At 42.3% G+C, this 21,011-nt stretch overlaps 1 protein-coding gene across 4 annotated transcripts in view; it reads right to left on the minus strand.

The window, feature by feature from the left end:
- Positions 1-21,011, minus strand: part of RPS6KA2 (ribosomal protein S6 kinase A2) — a 476,285-nt gene that overhangs the window by 397,137 nt on the left and 58,137 nt on the right. Inside the window, exon 1 of one of the 4 annotated variants that reach the window (XM_073337903.1) lies at positions 12,277-12,431. The exons of the other annotated variants lie outside the window; for them this stretch is intronic. Coding sequence (XP_073194004.1) covers positions 12,277-12,336 — 60 coding nt within the window. The 5' untranslated portion in view covers positions 12,337-12,431. Of the gene's footprint in view, positions 1-12,276; positions 12,432-21,011 lie in introns of those variants that run through there. 4 annotated transcript variants of the gene reach the window in all.

The following is a 21,011-nucleotide window of genomic DNA, read 5'->3' on the forward strand; positions in this document are numbered from 1 at the left end:
AACTGGGATTGTTTAGTCTGCAGAAGAGAAGAATGAGGGGGGATTTGATAGCTGCTTTCAACTACCTGAGAGGTGGTTCCAAAGAGGATGGTTCTAGACTATTCTGAGTGGTAGAAGATGACAGGACAAGGAGTAATGGTCTCAAGTTGCAGTGGGGGAGGTTTAGATTGGATATTAGGAAAAACTTTTTCACTAGGAGGGTGGTGAAACACTGGAATGCGTTACCTAGGGAGGTGGTAGAATCTCCTTCCTTAGAGGTTTTTAAGGTCAGGCTTGACAAAGCCCTGGCTGGGATGATTTAATTGGGGATTGGTCCTGCTTTGAGCAGGGGGTTGGACTAGATGACCTTCTGGGGTCCCTTCCAACCCTGATATTCTATGATTCTATCATTCTAAAAAAAAAGAAAACGGCTGGATTTCCCAGAGGCATGGAATACACAAAGCACACCAACATTTTTGAATACTAGAGAAGTTTGCTAAATGCCAGGGGCAACATTCTGTAGGCCCAAGCATCAGAGTCTGTTCCCAGCTGGACAAAGATAGAAGCTTGAGAGTGAAGTCCTTAGTAAATACATAAAGCAGGCAGGGGGGTCGTCACGCATTATCCTGAACCCCTGTGCAGTTTCAAGCTATGTCTTACTAAGTGAAGGAGTCTGGCTGGAAAGGTGAAGTTCTCTTCCTATTTTCCTTTACAAATGTTGTTGTTTCATTTCATTGCAAGTTTCAAGAGCTAGCAGTGCAATATCAAAGTGTGCCATAATCAAGAATAATTGGACGTAATAGTAAAACATTGCATTTTTGCACACTCAGCATATGGCCTTGGCCTTTAGTTGCCATAACAACACTGCTGCTTCATCTTCAAAAAGCCTATTACTACCCATCGCCCCAGAGAAGCTATTAGTACTTCTGTGTAGGAATAACTCTCCGGGGAGGGGAGGGAGGGCAGAATGGAAATATATAATTTTTAATTTAAAAAGGAAGCTATTTTTTGTAATCAATAAATGAACTTTTTTGTCAAAATCTACATTGATGCTGCAAAGGATAACTAGTTTATCTCTGTATGTTTTCAAGTTCTTTAAAGGCAATTTAGATGATAAATTAAGACATACAGTTAGTACACACACTAGGTTAATGTGTCAGTTATATTCAGTTCAATTTCACATCAGTCAAAATCAAATCCCCAGCTGTTTTGCTTGCCATCACTCAAGTTCCCTATTGCAGATTTGGCATCTTTTTAAGTATCCCTTATGTCTTGAAGCAATAAGCAATATCCCCTGTTTGAATACTATGCTACAGAATTTTCATTCTAACACTAAAGAGATCCTCTCAGTCAAAAGTCACCTACCACTGGAGATGTGTAAGTTTCAGGAGACAGCTCAAGAGGTCCTTCGTCCTCAGTCAGGGAGGCAAAAGCACTGTCCACTGAAAGCACGCCCATATCCAAACACAGCAAGGTCCAGCTTTCTACCGCATTCCTTTCAGTGCAACTAAGAACATGCCAGTGGGTCATGGCTGCAGGAGATATGTTAGCCCATAGACTGCAAAACAAAGAAAGCTTGGCAACTGCCACAGATGTCACTGCCCAAGTTGGACTAAGAGAAAGAAACAAGGCGCAGTTACATCAGGCTGGAAATGGAGATTTCCTGGTAGCAGCTATCCCTGGGGTATTTTCTCTTTCAATACACAGACCTAAGACATAGGGCTATGAGAAAAGTTGTTTTGTTCTCTTTGTTGGCAAACATCCATTGAAGCATTAAGCAAGTGCTAGGTTCAATATAAGCAATTTTGTAAGAGATCAGGAGGAGCAGCTAAAATGCAGGAATTTGCTGTCAATTTCATAGGTGCTGAAGCATCATCTTTGGCCAGTCTTTCTCATCTTTATTTTTAAAGAGAGGGAAGGGGAGGGAACCCACGAAGAACAAAGCATCAACCTAATCAGTTGTTTGGGCCGAGGAGGACAAACAAGCCATTTCATCTCCAGAATTTACACCGGAAATGCAAGGAGTTTTCATGTCAAACATAAATCAGCTATATAGAGCTGCTGCTGCCCTGTTTCATTTTAAAAGTCTCATTAGGGGCACTGCTGATCTCCTGGGAGGTTGAAAGCAACTTGTTTCTCTCAAACACCAGTCAAAGGGTTTTCGCGCACTGTGAATCTTTGCCGTTCCTAAATCTCACAGTAGTTGCTCTAGCATGGTTAGTGCAATGGAAAGAGAGTGTGTAGAGTCTGAGGCCTTTTCCCACAGCCACATTAGGACATGTGGAAATGGCCCACCTTGATTATCATACACATTGTAAGGAGAGTGATCACTTTAGATAAGCTATTACCAGCAGGAGGGTGGGGTGAGGGGAGAGAAAACCTTTTGTAGTGATAATCACCCATTTTTTCATGGTCTGTGTGTATAAAAACGTCTTCTGTACTTTCCACAGTATGCATCCGATGAAGTGAGCTGTAGCTCACGAAAGCTTATGCTCAAATAAATTGGTTAGTCTCTAAGGTGCCACAAGTACTCCTTTTCTTTTTGCAAATACAGACTAACACGGCTGTTACTCTGAAACCTGTCATTAGGACAGCAGTAGCCATGAGCTAAGAAGCAGAAAGTCACATTCTCCACATTCCCTCTAAATTATAGGAAAACAATGTAATATCAGGCTGTTAAGGCGGCACTCCTGGTCCTAGTAGCAGCCAGCATCACCAGATAAAGAAACAGAGCTTAAGACGTTTAAAGAAAACTTTGTTTGACAGCATTCGCTCTGGCAAGGAATCACGTAACACAGGGGTGGCCAACCTGTGGCTCCGGAGCCACATGCGGCTCTTCGGAAGTTACTATGCGGCTCCTTGCATAGGTGCCGACTCCGGGGCTGGAGCTACAGCTGCCAACTTTTCAACGTGCCAGGGATGCTCACTGCTCAACCACCGGCTCTGCCCCAGGTCCTGACCTCACTCCACCCCTTCCCCAAGGCTCCTGCCCCTTCCCCACCAGAGCCTCCTGCATGCCGTGAAAGAGGTGATTGTGGTGGGCAGGAGGCACGGGGAGGGAGGGGGAGGCGCTGATCGGTGGGGGTGCCAGCAGGTGGGAGGCACTGCGGGCAGGGCAGGGGAGATAACTGGGGGGCTGATGACCTATTACTGTGGCTCTTTGGCAATGTACATTGGTAAATTCTGGCTCCTTCTCAGGCTCAGGTTGGCCACCCCTGTCATAACAGTTGTGACTGTGAAATCTCTACTTCTTTATTATTTTGCCTTTAAAGTCCCCACTTCTCTATTGTTTATTTGTATGGTCTTTGTCTGATTCTTTAATTGTTTCTGTTTGCTGCATAACTAACTTTGCAAGGTGTAAATCAACTCAGGTGGTGGGGTCTGATTGGGTAAAGACTTGTTTAGTAATGGGCTAGGATTGGGGAAAATACTGTTTTGTAATACTTTAGTTTAAAATGACTGGTTACGGTATAGCTAAGCAGGACTCAAGTTTAACTATATAAACTAGGGTCCAAAAGGAAGTTCTTTGGAACCTAACTCCAGGTCACAGCCAAGATAAGAGTTGCCAGACCTCAACACCCTGCAAACAACATCATGCACAAGCTGGAGGAGTCCCGGACGACCTGATCCTGACTGGCCAGCACGAAAAGTTCATCTGCCTTATTGGCAGTACTGAGCACTGTATGCTTAGTGTGTGTATTCTGTTTTGATAACTGTTAATAAATAGAAGTTAAGGATATTACTATGTAAACCTCTTTCACTGGTAAAAGGCCCCGCAAACCCACAGAAAATTATGCCCTGAGCCCTAAGAATTGGGAAAGGGTGGGGGAGCCTAAATTGAGTCCACAGAAGGTTAAAGGTGAGGCGCCCTAGAGTGTGTGTGTGTGTAACAAGTGTAGTCCATCAGCAATTGCTCATGGGATTAATCCATGATTAGTTTGCAGGACTGGGCTCAATATTTGTTAATATTAATGCACGCAAGGTTGAACCTGATCCTGCAACCCTGACTAGCACACATAGTTCCATTGACTTAAAGGGAAGCATGCAAGTGAGGGATGCTCTAGTCAGTAAGGACAGCAGGCTGGGGCCCAACGTAGTTCATATGCACTACGGGAAAAGGTTAAAAATGTCAAACATGGTTCCCGAAGCAATTAGTTCTGGGAGCCTTTAGGCATTATAGGCGATGCAGGTAGCGTCACCTACTGTTAAGGTTGCCTCACACATCCCATCCTAAGACCTAGTTTTAAAGTGCTTGAGACTCTGCCAAACTGAATCCATTTGGCCTGAAATTTTCCATGCCAGGGGTCTGCCTTGGACTGAGTTCTTCTGGAAAGTTTCAGCTAAAACGAGGTCAGATGTTTCTGAGGACAAGGTTAGGGAAAAATAATGTTTTGCTCATGTTAAAAAAATTCTTACAAACTTCACTGAAAAACCATGATTCGTTGCCAGAGCATCATCCATCCTGTGCACTGAATGAGGCAATGGTCCTGTGGAAAAAATAGTACATGATCACATAATTAAAGACTGTCATAAAGCATGCACACAAGGGGGCCCGAACTAATGTTGCATTTCTGAACATTTGAGTACTTGACTTTCCAAACTCAATGTTCTTTTAATGTAATATGGAATCTAGTGTCCAGTATTATATATGTAGTTGAATGTATGTCTTAAGATAAATATGCAATATAGCTGAGTTATGGTTGTTGCTAAAATCAGAACTTAATTTCCTTTAAAATTTCCTTCCTTTTAAAATCTTTATCTTGACCCTAGCAAAGATTATTTGATTTTTCTTTATTTTCTTTCTTTATTTTATTTGAGGGAGTGGAGTGGGGGAACATTTAATTTTAATGTTTAAAAAAAGTAGAGGACCAACTGATAAATGCAGTACATAAAGATACAGGATAAAAATGTGAAAGCGTCCCTGACTTAGGAGCCTAATGTTATTAATGTTCGATATAATGTAGGCTCCTAAGTCTTAGGAGCGTTTGCAAATTTTACCTGTGATCTAATTAAATGGGCAACTAATGAAATAAGTGGTTATCTGGTACTGCACACAATGTAACAGTAATCATTTAAACCTTTAGCTCAAAGCGTCCATGGCAAGCTAGACATTTTAGACCAAAGGAGTGAAATCCTGGTTCCATTGAAATCAGTGGGAGGCAGGATTTCTCTCTCTCTCTCTCTCTCTCTCTCTCTCTCTCTCACACACACACAGAGAGAGTAGATGAACACATGAGCAGAACCACATTCACTGGTGTAATTTCAGAAGACAAGTCTTTGGCAAGAGCGGAAGGGAACACCTTGAAGTTGGCAGGTATCAACATTGCCTAACTTTTAACTTGTTAACCCCTGTTTGCAATTCCATGTAATTCATTGTGCTTTCCCCTATCCCCAGGAAACACTTTCAAATGTTGATTTATTAGGATTTTATTTGTATACAGCATCTTGCACAGAGTTGGCCCTAGGGACATGCCTGACTCTCACCCACCTTTGACTTTTTGGAATCTTGGAACATAAGGGATAATCTAAATTTCATTTTTAATATGTTTTTCAGCTGCTTTTCTTGAAAATGTAAACAATCTCCTCTGTTTGAAAGTTTACCAATATTCCCTCAAGTGAGGAGGATCCCAGAACAGTTCCTGGCTGTAGAGGCAGTGTTGCCCGAGCGCCAGCGGATGAGAAAAGTGTACTACATGCTTTTTCCCAGTAGGCTGCCAGGAGCTTAACTGGCTCCTTGCCACATGGGCTGGCAACATATTACTCTCCCTGAGGGCATAGTCAAGTTCCTAACCTTTCCATCTTATTTTCCACAACTGTCAGACAAGGATAGGAATATTTTACTGGCTGTTAAGGCAGGCAGTTAACATTAGTAGACGCTGCATACCAAACATGCTTCTGTGGCAGCTGCCATCTTGGCCAACAGGAATTGAATCAGAGATCTCCAGAGCTAGCAGCATGAGTATCTACAGCAGCAACTAAAAAGCCAGGCTCTGCAGCTGAGAATGGTAACAGACTCACATTCTCCGTGGATCAGGCACAGAGGGGGGATGTGTAACACACACACACTGACCAATGGGCTGCGCTAACATTTACCAGAATGCACACAAATCGTGCAGTGCCTCAATGCCTAGAAGCCTCAGTCTCCCAGTTTATTTGGACAATTCTTTGGCAACAAAATTTAGACAGGTTGGGTCTCTGCAAATCCTGCAGCAGGTGAGGACCTGACTATTGCCCCCACCTTAAAACCCCAAGATATATTAATCCAATAAAATGAGTCAGTTCAATATCACTAACATTCCCCATAATTGTCAGCCCATCACTGTGGTGTCATTGCAGCAGATAGGAATTTGTTGAATTGGAAATGCGGGTGAAAAAAATGGCACCATCCAAAAATCCACATACCAACCTCTGACATTCCATCCTGATGGATTCCAAACCCCAACACAAACTGAATCTACATCACTGAAATGCAGCCAGCTCTGGGGTGGAGGGGGAAAACCAGCTAGGTTACAACGTGCTGCATAAGCAGCTCAGAATTCACAAGCAACCTTGCAATAGAAAACAAGCATGCATGTGCCACAAAGAAAAATCATTATGTTACGAAACAGGTAAAATTCTGGTTTTACACAGTACCTGAAGAACAGTGAGACTCATTGTAAAGATTAAAGAAATACCTTGCCCATGTATATGACTCGCATATGCATGAATGTACCCAAAGACATCTAGCGGATCTTTACACCTTCTGATTCCTTCGGCTTTATGTTGCTTTTCATTCTTCTCTCCCTGGGATCAATGACTCAACCATATGTTCTTTAAGCACAGAAACTTTCATTGGTGGCAGTGATCAGGAGGAGACAGACATTTATTACAAGCTATCGCAGAGCTATATTCTGCCAATATTGTAATCATTACCAAATCATCATTCTCTTCACTGGAAAAAAAGTCACGTTCCTCCCTGCTAACAATACTGAGATGATATGCATTTTACAATTCATACAATAAATATTGGCAGCACCACATTCATGTGAAGGGGTGATGGCCACTAAAGTCTTCATTTACGTTTTTTGCTGAAGTGCTTCTCCTTATTAACAGAGGATGCATCCTCTGTTAATAACAGTGATAGTTTCTTAAAAATAGGTAATGTAGAGTATATTTTTCCTCCCACATCCCACTAAAGTTAAAATGTGCTCTGCTAGCTTTTAATTTTCCTCCTGAATCAGTTATTAAATTACATTTTACTACAATCAATTACTTTTATACCCATACTTTATATTAAGTACCTTACGTAAGGTTGCTTTTTTTATGCATGCCAACTTTCATAGAGTCTTCTAGTTGAAAAGCCTGTAGAAGCAGTTTTCACTACTATTTCTGTAGGTTTTTTTGGATTAAAACACTCTCAGAAGAAACACTGAATTGCATGAATGACAGGATTAGGAGAAGAGCATTATACTGCAAAATGTCTTAAATTATTTGTCCATTGTTAAAGTGTCCTGCTTCTTTGAAAAGTGACGATGTAACAATAGTACCCAATTAAAAGATCTGTTCCTTTTGCACATCCATCTTAATTGCTGAATTTAGTGACAAAAACAATTTGTACTTCTTTTTATTCCTGCTAGCCCTGTAAAGCTGAGCCATCTAAGAGAGAGCGATGCCAGATTCTATTAATATTGTTCTTCATCAAGGGAACTGTTTACTAATTTCCAATCAGATACACCTATGGAATGCCACTGATTACCATGGGGTTGCATGGGTGTCATGGAGGTGGCTTTGGTCTGCAAAACCTTTATTAATAGTGATGACAGACCAGTGGGCAGGGGCCATACTTGACTATCAGAGACTAGTCTGAGCTTGTGGAGCTGGTAATTAGAAAAAAGCCCATCACTTCACTTGTAAACGGAACACTTTGGTACAGGACCATTGAGATAAAGATGGAACCCTACAATGCCATTGTCGGTCCATATTCAGAGCGGAACCACATTTTAACAGGTGGAGCTTGAGGGCTGGATTAAAATGGCTGATGGGCTGGACGCAGCCCGCGGGCTGTTGTTTGCCCACCCCGACTTAAAGGTAGTATTAGCTGTCATAGTATTGGAGGTTATAACCCTTTCAGAGACTAGCCACTAGAGGGTGACCTGTTCATTAGAGCTAATTGAAAAACATCTACAATTTTTCATGAAAAGTTTCCACACAAATTTCAGACAGCTCTCAAAACCACAGAGCAAGTCTGTGGCATAGCCAGGAATGGGATCCCAATCTGCTGACACTTAATGCTGTGATTTGTCCATCAGACCATAAAATGCAGATCTGTCTCATTTCAAACCAAATTATGACCTAAATATGCAGGTATAATGACTTCGACTGGAGGTGTGCATGTGCATCCAAGGGTATAATTTGATCTTTTGTTTTGCAGTCATTTTCCTAGCGCTTACACAAAAGGTCTATATAATGATTCATCCTCCTCCAAATTTTAGAGGTGCTGCAGAGACATTTACAAATTGTTTTTTAGGCTTATTACTAGATGTAAGCAGAGTCAGGATGAGCTCCACCCTGACATCTGGTGGTGAGGTGTGGCAAGTTGTGGAAGAGAACTTCAGGGGCTGATCTCATTTGCATAGGCACACCCACCCCGCCTAGCATGAGCCCATAGCTGCCCAAATGGTCACTTTGGCTGCTGTGGGATCCCCAGTGTCTCTGTTATTGGGGCAGGAAGAATAAATTGTTATTACCCTGATTATGGGAACTGTGCTTGGAACTGTACTGGGCCTTTTGTTATGATGGAGGGACTCACCATCAACTAAGCAGCACTCGCTAGGCAAGGGACATGGGTTCCAAAACTCTGTGAATGGAGAGAGGCTGGGGACAGGTATTAGTATTTGGTGGTATGGGCCCCTTGGTGAGGGCCTTACATGCTAACTACACTTCCTCCTCTCTCCACTGTGGAATATCAGAGCTAATTTTGATTCCATTAGGAGTCTAGTTACAGGCTGCTGAGCTGAATTCACTTTGGGCTAATGGTGCACCAGCACTGAGGCTCCCCTACTACAAGCTGAAATCACAAAAGAGCTAAAAACTGACTAAGAGCTGAAATCACTGAGTGTTGTGTTAAGTAGTGGGGGAGCCTGAAGATATATTGTGGAGCAGTTTGTGGGACAGCTGGAGTGGCTTGTGGACCCACTGGTGGAGCAGTTCATGGGACAGCAGGAGCTGTTTGTGGGACGCCGAGCAGAGCAGTTCGTGGACCAGCTGGTGGAGTAGTTCATGGGACGGTGGGAGCTGCTTGTGGGATGCAGAGCAGTTTGTGGACTGGCTGGTGGAACGGAGCGGAGCCCTGTGGAGCTGTGGGGTGGTCAGCTTCAGATCATGTAAGGTGCCTCTTCCCCTTCCCTCCCCCCATTTCCACCCAGGTTGGGAGGTAAAACTCTGCAGATAAACTTTCAAACTCCGGGGGTGCCCTGACCAGGGACAGAGACTTTTGGGCCATTGGACTTTTGGGACTTTGGGTGATTTGGGGTTGCTGGACTCAAGAACCCAAGGGAAAGGACATGCCCCAATTTGCTTGGGGTGGGTTTTGCTCATGGATTGTGTTATGAATCCTGTTGGTGGTGTTTCCCCAACATAATGCCACATTGTTTCTCTGTTATTAAAAGGCTTTTTTGCTACACTCAGACTCCGTGCTTGCAAGAGGGGAACTATTGCCTCTTGGAGGCGCCCAGCAGGGGTGGTATATATTTGTCCCAGGTCACTGGGTGGGGGCTCGAGCCGGTTTTGCACTGTGTTATTGGAATGGAACCCCTAGATACTGAACCTGGCCCTTGTTGCTGCCAACTCTGATGGGCAGAAGGGTTACATTTTAATAGAAGGCATTTTATTGAAAAAAGTTCATTCTTTACCCCTCTGTCCAAGTAACTCTGATAAACAACACGAACCATAAATAAGGATGCGATTCTGTCACAGAGGTCGTGGAAGTCAAGGATTCTGTGACTTTCTGTGACCTCCGTGACTTTCGCAGCTGCAATGGCCAGTGCGGCCGATCCCAGGGTCACCCGAGCAGCTGGCCCCGGGCAGTGCCCGAGCAGTGGTCCCAGAGGCTGCCCCAGGGCCAGCTGCATTAGCTGCTGCTCCGGTGCCTGGCCCAGGGGAAGTACCCAAGCAGCAGTTCCGGGGCCACTGGCCATGGGGAGCACCCGAGCAGTGGTCCCAGGGGTGGCCCTGGGGAGCGCTGAGCAGCAGTCCCCAAGGCCTCAGAGCAGGAGTGGCTGGGGGCAGTCAGTCTCCATGGCCAGTGCAGGGGCTAGCCATTGGCCTTGGGGCCCCTCAAAGCAGCAGTGTCCTAGGACCCCCCAGAGCTGCAGCACCTGGGCCCCAGGAACTGCTAAGTTTTAGTTGGGGGTATTTATATAGTAAAGGTCATGGACAGGTCACGGGCCATGAATTTTTGCTTATTGCCCATGATCTATCCATTACTTTTACTATATAAATACCCCTGTCTAAAACTTAGCCTTAACCATAAACATAGGCAGGTGACAATTCTACTTTGTGTATTGATTGTGTGGTACCATGTATATATACTTTTTTCATGGGAAAGCAGGTTGTTAAGGGACACCAAATGCTATCAATGCCCTACTGTTTTTTCCAAGTTGAATTATGCTCAGTTCCTTCTAGGTTGCACCCACCTTCACTTTATCAGTTGAAAACAGAAGCTCAGCAGTGACATACCGTGACATAAGGATGCATTTCCTGAAAGCACACTAGATGAGGAAAGGTGAATTATAAATTCTTGAAATTCTCTTCATGTATTTTTAATCTTAATAATTTCTTGGGACTTGGAGCACTATACACACACACACAAATCAACAATTTTCTGATCATCTCATCAGATGCACATACAACCTTAATGACTATAAAAAGTACATATTGGCTGTCCCCCCAAGAATATACCGTTCACTTTGCCTAGAGAATCTCAAAAGGACAGTTACATAGAGGTGAATGATCCTAACATTAAAAACTGCAGAATTCCTTCAGGAGAAGAGTATACTCATCTTCAGCAATTGAACAGATTCAATCAGATTGTCTATTAATGTGCCTTATTCACAATGTTTTTAAAATGGGTTTTGTTTCTTTTCGTTCCAAAAAGAATATAATCAAAATGGCTGCTTTGTTTAGCAATAGCATATATTATGGAAATCAATGTGAAATTCTGTGAATGTGAAACAATACACTGTGGAAAATGTGAAATTACAATACTGAAATACTGAAATTGCGAGTCATGCTGAATTAACAGACTGTTCATCTCATGTATCACTAATAAACGAAGTAGTGGGGAAAAGTCAGCGACTGTACATTTATAAACCATGGGATAAATGTTAAAACTTTGAAAAAAAGAGCCCCTTCAGATAGCACCACAGTCTAACTAGGCATTTAAGAATGCCAGTACCACAGTACCTAAATATTAAATACCAGTACTTGAAGTGGGGTGAGTCACAAGGAGTCACAGACCGGGGCGAGGGGAGAAATAAAAAATTGAGTTGGGTTGCTGAGAGAGACACTTAAAACAGTGTTTAATCAAAGTTGCTATTCCCAGATTATGATAGATTCCCATCCCATACACACACTTTTTTCAGACTACTTTATTAAATGCTGCCTTTGGCAGTGCTTAGACACACAACTCTGACTGCGGCAAATTCACCAGAGAATCTCAGACAGAGTTTGATTTGAACCCTGAAAGTAATATGCCAAATGCTCTCAGTTATACCTGGTGGAAGTGCACTAATCACATGGGCATATTTGAGTTTATAGTATAACTCTAAAATATGGGCATTTCTGCTTTTGGTAACAGAGTTAACAATAGCTTCTTCATTTTAATATTCTTTTAAAACTGAGCAGTACTCAGGGGGGTGCATCCTTTTTTGCTTACTAGGATGAGATGCCCCACACTTTTTGCAACTACCAGAGAACATTAGAATTTAACTTGATAGGTTGGAATGCCTACTGCTCCCGAGACAGTGCAAAAAGGGTAGAAAAAAAAGACAAGACAACCTGAGAATGAGAGAGCCTATAAACAGTGACTATACTTGACTTAAACTATGCAGCATACTGTACATTAGGTATAGTTTGGGACACAATATAAAGCAGTAAAACCACAAATGAAAAAGAACTGTCTTGGTGAAACAGAAGGGCAATGCATCTCAGGCTGAGGGCAGTTGTGCCCTCCTAAGAGTCAGCGCATCAGAACAATGCAATTGGTAAACTTTCTCATCAGTCCAGTTCGAAACAAAACAAAGCAGAGAAGCACCTTACCTTTTTAAGGAACAATTTTTGTAGTTTCTTGTGAGACAGTCTTATCATTTTTGTCAGCATTCAAAAATGTGATGTGGGTCAGATTCTGTGAGTACTTGAGCCATTCTGCAGGGGTTCGACACCTATCATCTTCCCTGTTATCTTGCTGCAAACAGCTTAGCTCCGCGCGTCAGACAGCAGCCCCAACACAGCAACGGATTAAAAGGTGAGGGCTAGACTGGATCTAATCTTTGACTCAAATCAGGTGGATAGACACAGCAGCTCTGGCCTCAGCTGAAGCCTAGCTCTGTTTGTCAGCACAGAGGAGGAAAAAAGGAAACAAGCCTCCGGGCTGCACCCATCTTTTTAAAATAATTGCAAAGTTACAATAGATTCTTATCCGCAGGGAAAAGAAATGTAAGGGACAGCAAAAATGTACCAGAGCTCAACATCTGGCTGATCCTTCAAAGCCCATGCCACAGGAAAAACTAGTTCAGTATCTGGGACTGTGAAAGACATCCAGCTATGCCTGCTGTGTGCCAGTCACCACAGTACACCTGTTAATTGTGTGCATGTTGTGTGACTCAGCCAAGCCCAATAAAAAAGCTTGTCATTTACATTTTTTTCTGAAATGAATTGGAGACTTCTTCCTCACAATGAGTAAAAGAGAAGACTACACAAAGATATTACACACACACACACACACACACAGAGATTTATATAATTTGCAAATATTGGGCTTGATTCATTGTTGTGAGGACTAGCAAGTTTTATGCACCACTGTCCTCCCCGCCGCCTTCAGAGTTTTTCCAGGAGAGTGCAATTTAAGTTGTGAGTAAGGGTTGGTGGGAGATCTGCTGGTGTAAGCTGCCCAGGGTAGCTAAGATGCTGATCCAGCACGGTGCTTAACTACATGCCTAGCTTTATGCACAGGAGAAGTTTCAATGAAGGCGATAGGAGAGCCCCGATGTTTGATATCAGTGGTTTTTGGGAGGGGGGTGAGGGGGTGAGAGAACCTGGATTTGTGCAGGAAATGGCCCAACTTTATTATCATGCACATTGTGTAAAGAGTTGTCACTTTGGATGGGCTATCAGCAGCAGGAGAGTGAATTTGTGGGGGGGGGTGGAGGGTGAGAAAACCTGGATTTGTGCTGGAAATGGCCCACCTGATGATCACTTTAGATAAGCTATTACCAGCAGGACAGTGGGGTGGGAGGAGGTATTTTTTCATATTCTTTGTGCATAAATAAAGTCTGCTGCAGTTTCCACGGCATGCATCCGATGAAGTGAGCTGTAGCTCACGAAAGCTCATGCTCAAATAAATTGGTTAGTCTCTAAGGTGCCACAAGTACTCCTTTTCTTTTTCCGATGTTTGAAGTTAGGCATCTGTAGAAGCATCTAGCTGAACTGAGGCCTAAACTACTACATTCCCAGCTACCTTGACCAGTGCTGCTCACTTCGGGAGCTCCTCAGTGGAGGAGAGGTTGTAGGTGCCTTGTGAGCAAAGCACACTTTCTACCACCATGGCCTTCCACTCTGAGTTACACCATTAGACGCTGGCATAACCCACTGCTTAGAAGAGTCGGGGGAGAGGGGAAAATGATTGTTCAAAGCTGCATTCTGATTGGCCCGTTGAGCCTTTTTGATATCAGAGCTGTCTGGTAACACCCAACAGCACAGAACTGGCATAAACAAAAATATGTCCTTATGCCCATTATATACAATGAGTGAGGGCAAAAATGTAACAGGAGGGAAATGCTTTTAAATAAATACCACCACCCTAAAACATCCCTCTCTGTTTTTAAGTGGCAGGAATTTCTCTCCAAACAAGTTACAGCTGCAAAACCAGTTAAACCTGAAGCCAAACTCTCTCTCTCTCTGTATTCCCCTTTACCCCCTGCAACAGCTGCTTTTAATTCTCCCCTCTCACTGCCCCACTGCCTCTAGGGTTGCCAATTTTGGTTGGACATATTCCTGGATGTTTCATCACACGACATAATCTTTAATTAAAGATTAATCTTTAATCCCTGGAGACTCCAGGACAATTCTGGAGGGTTGGCAACCCTAGGAACTGACATGCCATATACACACTCACAATCCACTGCAAGATTCCAATCATACAAGCATTTATGAACATGCTTAACTTTCAGCCCACTGTGGAAACCAGTAAAACTAGTCCCATACTTATAGGTAAGCACTTGTGTACATGTTTAGATGACTGGGGCCTAAAAAAAATTTTTGGGGGAGGGAGGGAAAAGATTCATGAAAACATTGACAGTAAACAAAAAGTGCAGTTACAGGCCTTTTAAACATTTCATTTGCCACTCGGAAAACCCAGAAATGGATAGTGCTGCAGTATGGAGTGAAAAAGAGGTAAAATTGAGACATAAATATCAAGGGATCTAATCAATTACAGATACATAGGTAAGATATCAGTGGGGAGGGAAGAGTACAGATTGCAGGAGGAACAGTTTGGAAGAGGCACCAAGACGTCAGTCTGTGTACACATAGCTATAATGCTAGATGCAATTGCAACATCTGTGTAAATAGGTCTCTTAATAAAGAGCCAGTTTAGTTTTAGAAAGATGGTGTTCTCTTATGTTATTATCCAGCACATGGTACATGAAATATACTGTATATTGATGGGGGTGGTTTCCCTTAAAAATGTAATTAGATAAGGTTATTATACTAGTTTTCCAGAATATGCACCGGCTGCCAATAGGTCTCCAGGGAGAATTCAAGATATTGGAGTTAAACTAAAAAGCCTAAATGTGATAGGACCTACTTACCTGAGAGGTCACTTCTCTCTCCCCTTGCTATGCTTCAACAAGGGAGATTAGCAGAGGAACTTAAACTGGAACTCCTTTGATACAAACAAATAGGAAGTAGCTACACACAGGAGGTTGTCTGTGGAACACACTTCCACTGGATCTGCCAGAGCCTGAATTTGTTAGCCACACTGCAAAGCCTATTTTCCTGACAAGGATTTTGAGAAGGGAGTTGGCTGAGATTTGGAAGGTTTGGGATTTAAATTTTACCCTCATTATATGTGCTGATGATGTCAAATTAAGATGGCAGTGCTTTATATTATATTACCACTCGTCTGTATTTTAATTTATGCAATGGCATCCAGAGGTAGGATGGGCATCTATATAGACTTCTATAAATATAAATCAATTAATTATATTGAAGTATTTTGAGGAAATTACTTAAAATGTTAACAAAGGACTGAGTTGTGCCTTTGAGGAAAAACCCCAGATGTGGGTCTCTGGGATCCCCCACTTTTTCAAAGAAGAGTCTGTTTTAAAATAAACAATTTTGGGTTTAAGATGGAAATGGAAGTTATGTTAAGTGCTCCATTGTTCCTTGCTAATGCATCCCCAGTCTTTGAAGACATCTGAAAAACCACAGCTTTAGGGGAAAGATTGAAGGTAGAGTCTGAGCTATAATTCTCAATTCCTGCTTCTCTACACCCTCTCCACTCTCTTTATGGTTTAAAATACCTTTAACATTATTTTTAGGCATTTTAGGTGTGTGTCTGAATATGTTCTAAACTCTGCTGTGGTTACTATGGTAGATAATTCGTTGTTGTTAAATGTCACAGTAAATAAACATAACACATACAATCTCATCTTACTCACCATCCTTTCAGCCAATTGTGTCATTTAAAGAATTAATGCATTTTATATTCAAGCATCACCACATGCCCTTTTGTCAGAGTCTGCCTGTTGTTTTGTGCTATATATGGCACTGAAAGGTACCCTTTTGTGGGGAGGAAAGAAGGGGTTTCATGCATTGATGAATGCTTATTTTACTCCTTTATGTTACCAATCTTACCAATGCAGGAAATTCAGCATCTCAATTAAATGAAATAGCAGAAAGATTTCATCAAAAAAGAGCCCTGTTCTTTGTAGGCCCAACCCTGCTGGATGCTTAACCCCTGGGGAAAATGAAGGGACTTGGTAAACAACAGAAATCATTCAACAGTAGGCAAAATTATACCTCCTTTGACAAAAGAATGGATGTAAGATTCTCTGGCAAACTAATACAGTATTTAGTTTCCTCTCTTGTTTTGCAGTGTGTATTCCAATGTGTTTGTACAGCACCTTTACGTGCTAACATCAAATAAAAAAAAACTAGTATATTTAGGTAAATATCATAATATACTATACCATGCTGAGCTCTACCAATGAAAAGTGCTGCGTGAGAGCTAGGTATTATTATTTTATTATATTATTTCAGACTGTATCCTCTCTTCTCTTTTAGTTACTGTAAAATCAAATCATTCTTAAAAAGGAAAAAAAAAACACCTGCTCTACTCAAGGGGAGAGCAGGAGCTGGGGAGGGAACCTGAGGCAAGCACACATTTATGTATCCCGCAAAATAGAGAGGACAAATAGATACTTAGATATTTGGTTACCATTTATTCAGACAAAATACATTCACCTGAAAAACCCCCCAGCACACCTGTCCAGTATTTTTAACTATTAATACTTGATCTACATGGCTGGCCTGTTAATATGTGCAATCAGAGATGTCAATCTTTTTAAGAAAAAAATCACTAGAAACAATATGTCATAGGTATGATAATGATGCTTACTCTGTAATATAGTAGTGTCTTATTAAATGGCTATATTACTGTACAATGTCTCTTTCCATAAAAGCTCATTGTTGTAATGATTCTTGTTGTGTTTCTGATAGTTACATGGCAAGAATCTGTAAGCCTGTTAATACTTTCTCAATAAACAAATGGTAAATACTTTGAACTTAGTATTGCATTTTGACCCTATTGGTACTAAGTCTCAATGGACCAAATCTAGCCAAAAACCAGTCCCTGAACTGATAGTCATTCAATCTACCCTATATTTCTGAGGCATATTAGTATTATTTGTAATGAGGCAGTGACTTGGAGCCCTAGGCATACACCAGGACCCTACTGTGTTAGGCACTGTGCAAACACACAATAAAAAAGAGAGTCTGTTACCTTACAACCTACAGCTGTGGGATGCAAAAATCAGGAGTCCCATGACTTCTCCCTTCCTGAGATGAATGAGTCTGAGACTTTGATTTTTGCACTTACTGGAACACTTGGGCTGAGCAGACTGATAGGAGTGATAAACTGGGGACTCCGATAATACTGGGACAGTCCCCTGGTACAAGTCAATTTCTTACTTGGCTAACTGCCTACCTGCGACTCCATACATATTTTATGTTTGATTGGGCCCATAAATATCTGTCTCTGCTTAGAGATGCTGAACACAGATGTTAGACCTCAGAAGCATGGAAACTTCGAAGTCTATTATAGTGAGATGTGCCAGACACTGTGGGCACATAGGATAGTCACAGACTATGGTATCAGTAAGTGTTGTTTCTACCTTTGTGTTCCTGGCTGGCTGGGTTTCTTGTGGAATCTGGAGTCACTAGGGGATAATTAATGCAGATTCCCAGTGCCAGTTATGCAGATAGCCAGCCCTTTGAAGCTTTGCTCTCTGTGGGAAATAGCATTGGCTGGTTTTACCTGATTCAGGAGCCCTGGGAGACAAAGGTCCCAAAAACTGTATAAGGGTCAGCCTGATCTGACTCAAGAGAGACTCACAGGATTTAAAAAAAAAAAAAAACACTTATGTTTGGACCTACCAGTAAACTGTTAACTGTTTTATTACAAATTTTCTCTGTAATGCTTTTATCCTTTAAAAAAAAAAATTAAAAAAAAAAGCACCATGCTTTGTGAAAGCTGTTAACTCTGTCACCGAACTGCAGGTGCTGAACGAAAGTCAGAGCTGCTGGAATAAACACAGTGAGTTGCAAGGGGACTGTGCCTTGGTCTGAACAGAGAGGAACACAGGTTCCCATCCTGAGAAAAGTGACAGCTGGAGGCCTAACACATAAGGGGGTGCATTTGTGAAGGACTTGAAAGGGACAGAGGTGCAGTTAACCCAGGAACTGTGACAAGGGGACCCATTGATATGACATTTTAAAATCAACTTGGACAGCCCAAGGGATTAATTTCATCTTCACAGAGGAGACTTGGACACTCAATGCCTGGTAACAATAACACTGTATATTTAATTCTCAGTGTGAAAACCCAACCCTTTATTTTCAAAGGGCATCCTGCTGGGTTTGTTGGAGTCACACGCCACATGTTAGCTACACAATGCAATTCATTTAGGGCCTGATTTTGTGCTCCAGGTACAAGCAAAACCAAGTGGATGGGAGTTTTCCCCAAATAAGGACCACTGGATCAAGTGCAACTCTACTCAGAAAAAAGTGCCTATGTAAAAATTTCACGGTCTTCCTCTGATCTGTTACTTAAAGTCCTGACTATATACTGTAATGATAAAAATAAGCTTTTCCTGCTTTTTTGTCTCCCATTAGCCCTGTGGAGCCAACACACGTGAGGGAGTGAGATGGATTCTATTCCTTTTGGTGCAGCATTGGAATTGCTTAAGTCCCAGTCAATTGTACATGTGCAAATCCATTAGAGATAGAGGGACTGCACAGATGTAATGAGGGCATAAGTGACCACCCCCCACATCCTAAATTACTGGTGATCTGCCAGAAGGAAAGAAACCAACTTAATTCTCTAATCCCAGGATAAGTATGTGGGACTGACAGTCAGAAAAAACATCAAGCTACTGGCAAACTGGTAACATGCAATCTGGAATCTCTGAGATTCAAGAATCATAGAAGTTCATGATGCCATTTTTGCAGCCACTTTTTAAAGCTGGAACCGCCACCGCTCACTGTGTCCAGACACTCCTTCAGAAAGCAGTAGAGAAGGGTTGGGGGCATGTATGAAAGCGGTGGGGAAGGTGCCCACGCCCTGCTAGCACTGCTGCAGGCTTCGGTTGCAGATCAAAAGCACAAACTGGGCGATCTTTGGCGCAAAGGGTTGAGTTTTAGTATGTCCTCAGCCACTACTACAAGGAGCACATGCATCTGCCTTGTCATCCTTGCCCTGCTGCTTGAATTAGCAGGCCTGAGGGCTGAGCTGGTAGCTCCCGCTCTATACAAAGTGTGCCACACACACTCACTCTCTTCTGGGGATCCCTCCTTGGAGGAGGCAAGCAAGAGAGTTGGGTTTTCTTAACTCTATAGGCAGAAGCTGGGACCCTGTCTGTCCACAGCAGCTGCTTCCCTCCTGCCCAAGGCATCCATGGGGCAACCTTCATGCCACTGTCCTCAGCCAAGATATGAGAGCAGGATCATTGAAACAGAAATACAATGTAAAAATTAAATGGAGACACTAAAATTTAAAAAGCAACACTGCATATTCATTATTGAAGAAGTTTAAAATCTAGGAGAGTCACATGGGAGGTGAGAGCAGCACTCTAAAGGGGAGAAGCCTCCAACTTTTTGAAACTTGTTGTATACCAAAGTTGAATCAACTTTCAACCACGTGCTAAGGAATTCACTCCATGTAGCACTGTGAATTCATATACTTGGGTCAGAGTTTGATGCAGATTTTTCTTCTCTTTTCTGCTAGGGAGTTTTGCAAGGCTCAACACACCATCACCACACACACGCTCTGAATTTACAATATACGCACAACATAGTTCTTTAAAAAGAAAAGGAGGACTTGTGGCACCTTAGAGACTAACCAATTTATTTGAGCATAAGCTTTCATGAGCTACAGCTCAGAAGTGAGCTGTAGCTCACAAAAGCTTATGGTCAAATAAATTGGTTAGTCTCTAAGGTGCCACAAGTCCTCCTTTTCTTTTTGTGAATACAGACTAACACGGCTGCTAGTCTGAAACCTGTCATAGTTCTTTAAAGTCTTCTAAATTATCTCCAATTTGCAGGCCTTTTAAACGGCATCTGTACAACAGTTCATTAAAGAAACTTAGTTTAGCCGTTCCCAAATGTTTCGCATTAAAGGCTATAGTAGCAAGAGGTCTCTTAAAGAAATAATTTCACACTAAAATTTGCAACAATGCAAAGCACTTCTGGTTTGGTGGTGTTCTCACAAAATCCAAAACTCAGATCAAGCACAAGTATCATTTCATTGTAGTTCATGACCCTTTTAAAAAGAACTTGAGTCTACTTGCCCCATCTATGCTGGGTGCAAAGTTCTGTTTAAAATCTTGTTAATTAATACCTCTGTGCAACCTGTTTTGCTAGTGTAGTCATGATCTAAATGTGAGTCTGAAAGGAGACAACAAAGGAGACCCAAAGGGATAGCTGGCTGGGTTGGCAAGTGGAAGAAGTAGGTACCTTTTCCTCTCTCCTCCTCTCACTGCCAAACCCCTTCTCCCACATACTTCTGCGGCTCTATCCTGCAACCTCCAGCCAGCTTGACGGGTGCACCAATATATGACTATGAAAATCACCTGGTGGGAGGGAGGGAAATGGAAAGTCTTGTGGGCAGAGTAATAGGAGGGGGGAGGGGTGATAAGGTATGTGGGACCTATACAACCCCAATTATATTTTTCCCATGTATCTGACACACACAGCTACGAACATAGTCACTCCTGCTCAGAGTCCATAATAAAGCAACCAGTAACCTTGTTTTATGCCATAAATTGTCAATATCACTAGATGGCAGTAGAAAGGAAGTAACTGCATTTAGGAGGTCTGAGAGTTTCGTGCTAGACTTTACTGAAGTCTTTTTATCCCACAAATGTCAGTCAGTTTACCTCTCTTGTTTTGGTAAATTTTGAAACAGATGCTGCAGGAACCCAAATGAATCCCATCTGGGAATCGAACATAATATCTCAACTGTAAGAGCACACCACTAAAAATAAATTATATTGCCC

Source organism: Lepidochelys kempii, chromosome 3 (genome assembly GCF_965140265.1).
Source record: "Lepidochelys kempii isolate rLepKem1 chromosome 3, rLepKem1.hap2, whole genome shotgun sequence".
Classification (NCBI taxonomy): Eukaryota; Metazoa; Chordata; order Testudines; family Cheloniidae; genus Lepidochelys; species Lepidochelys kempii.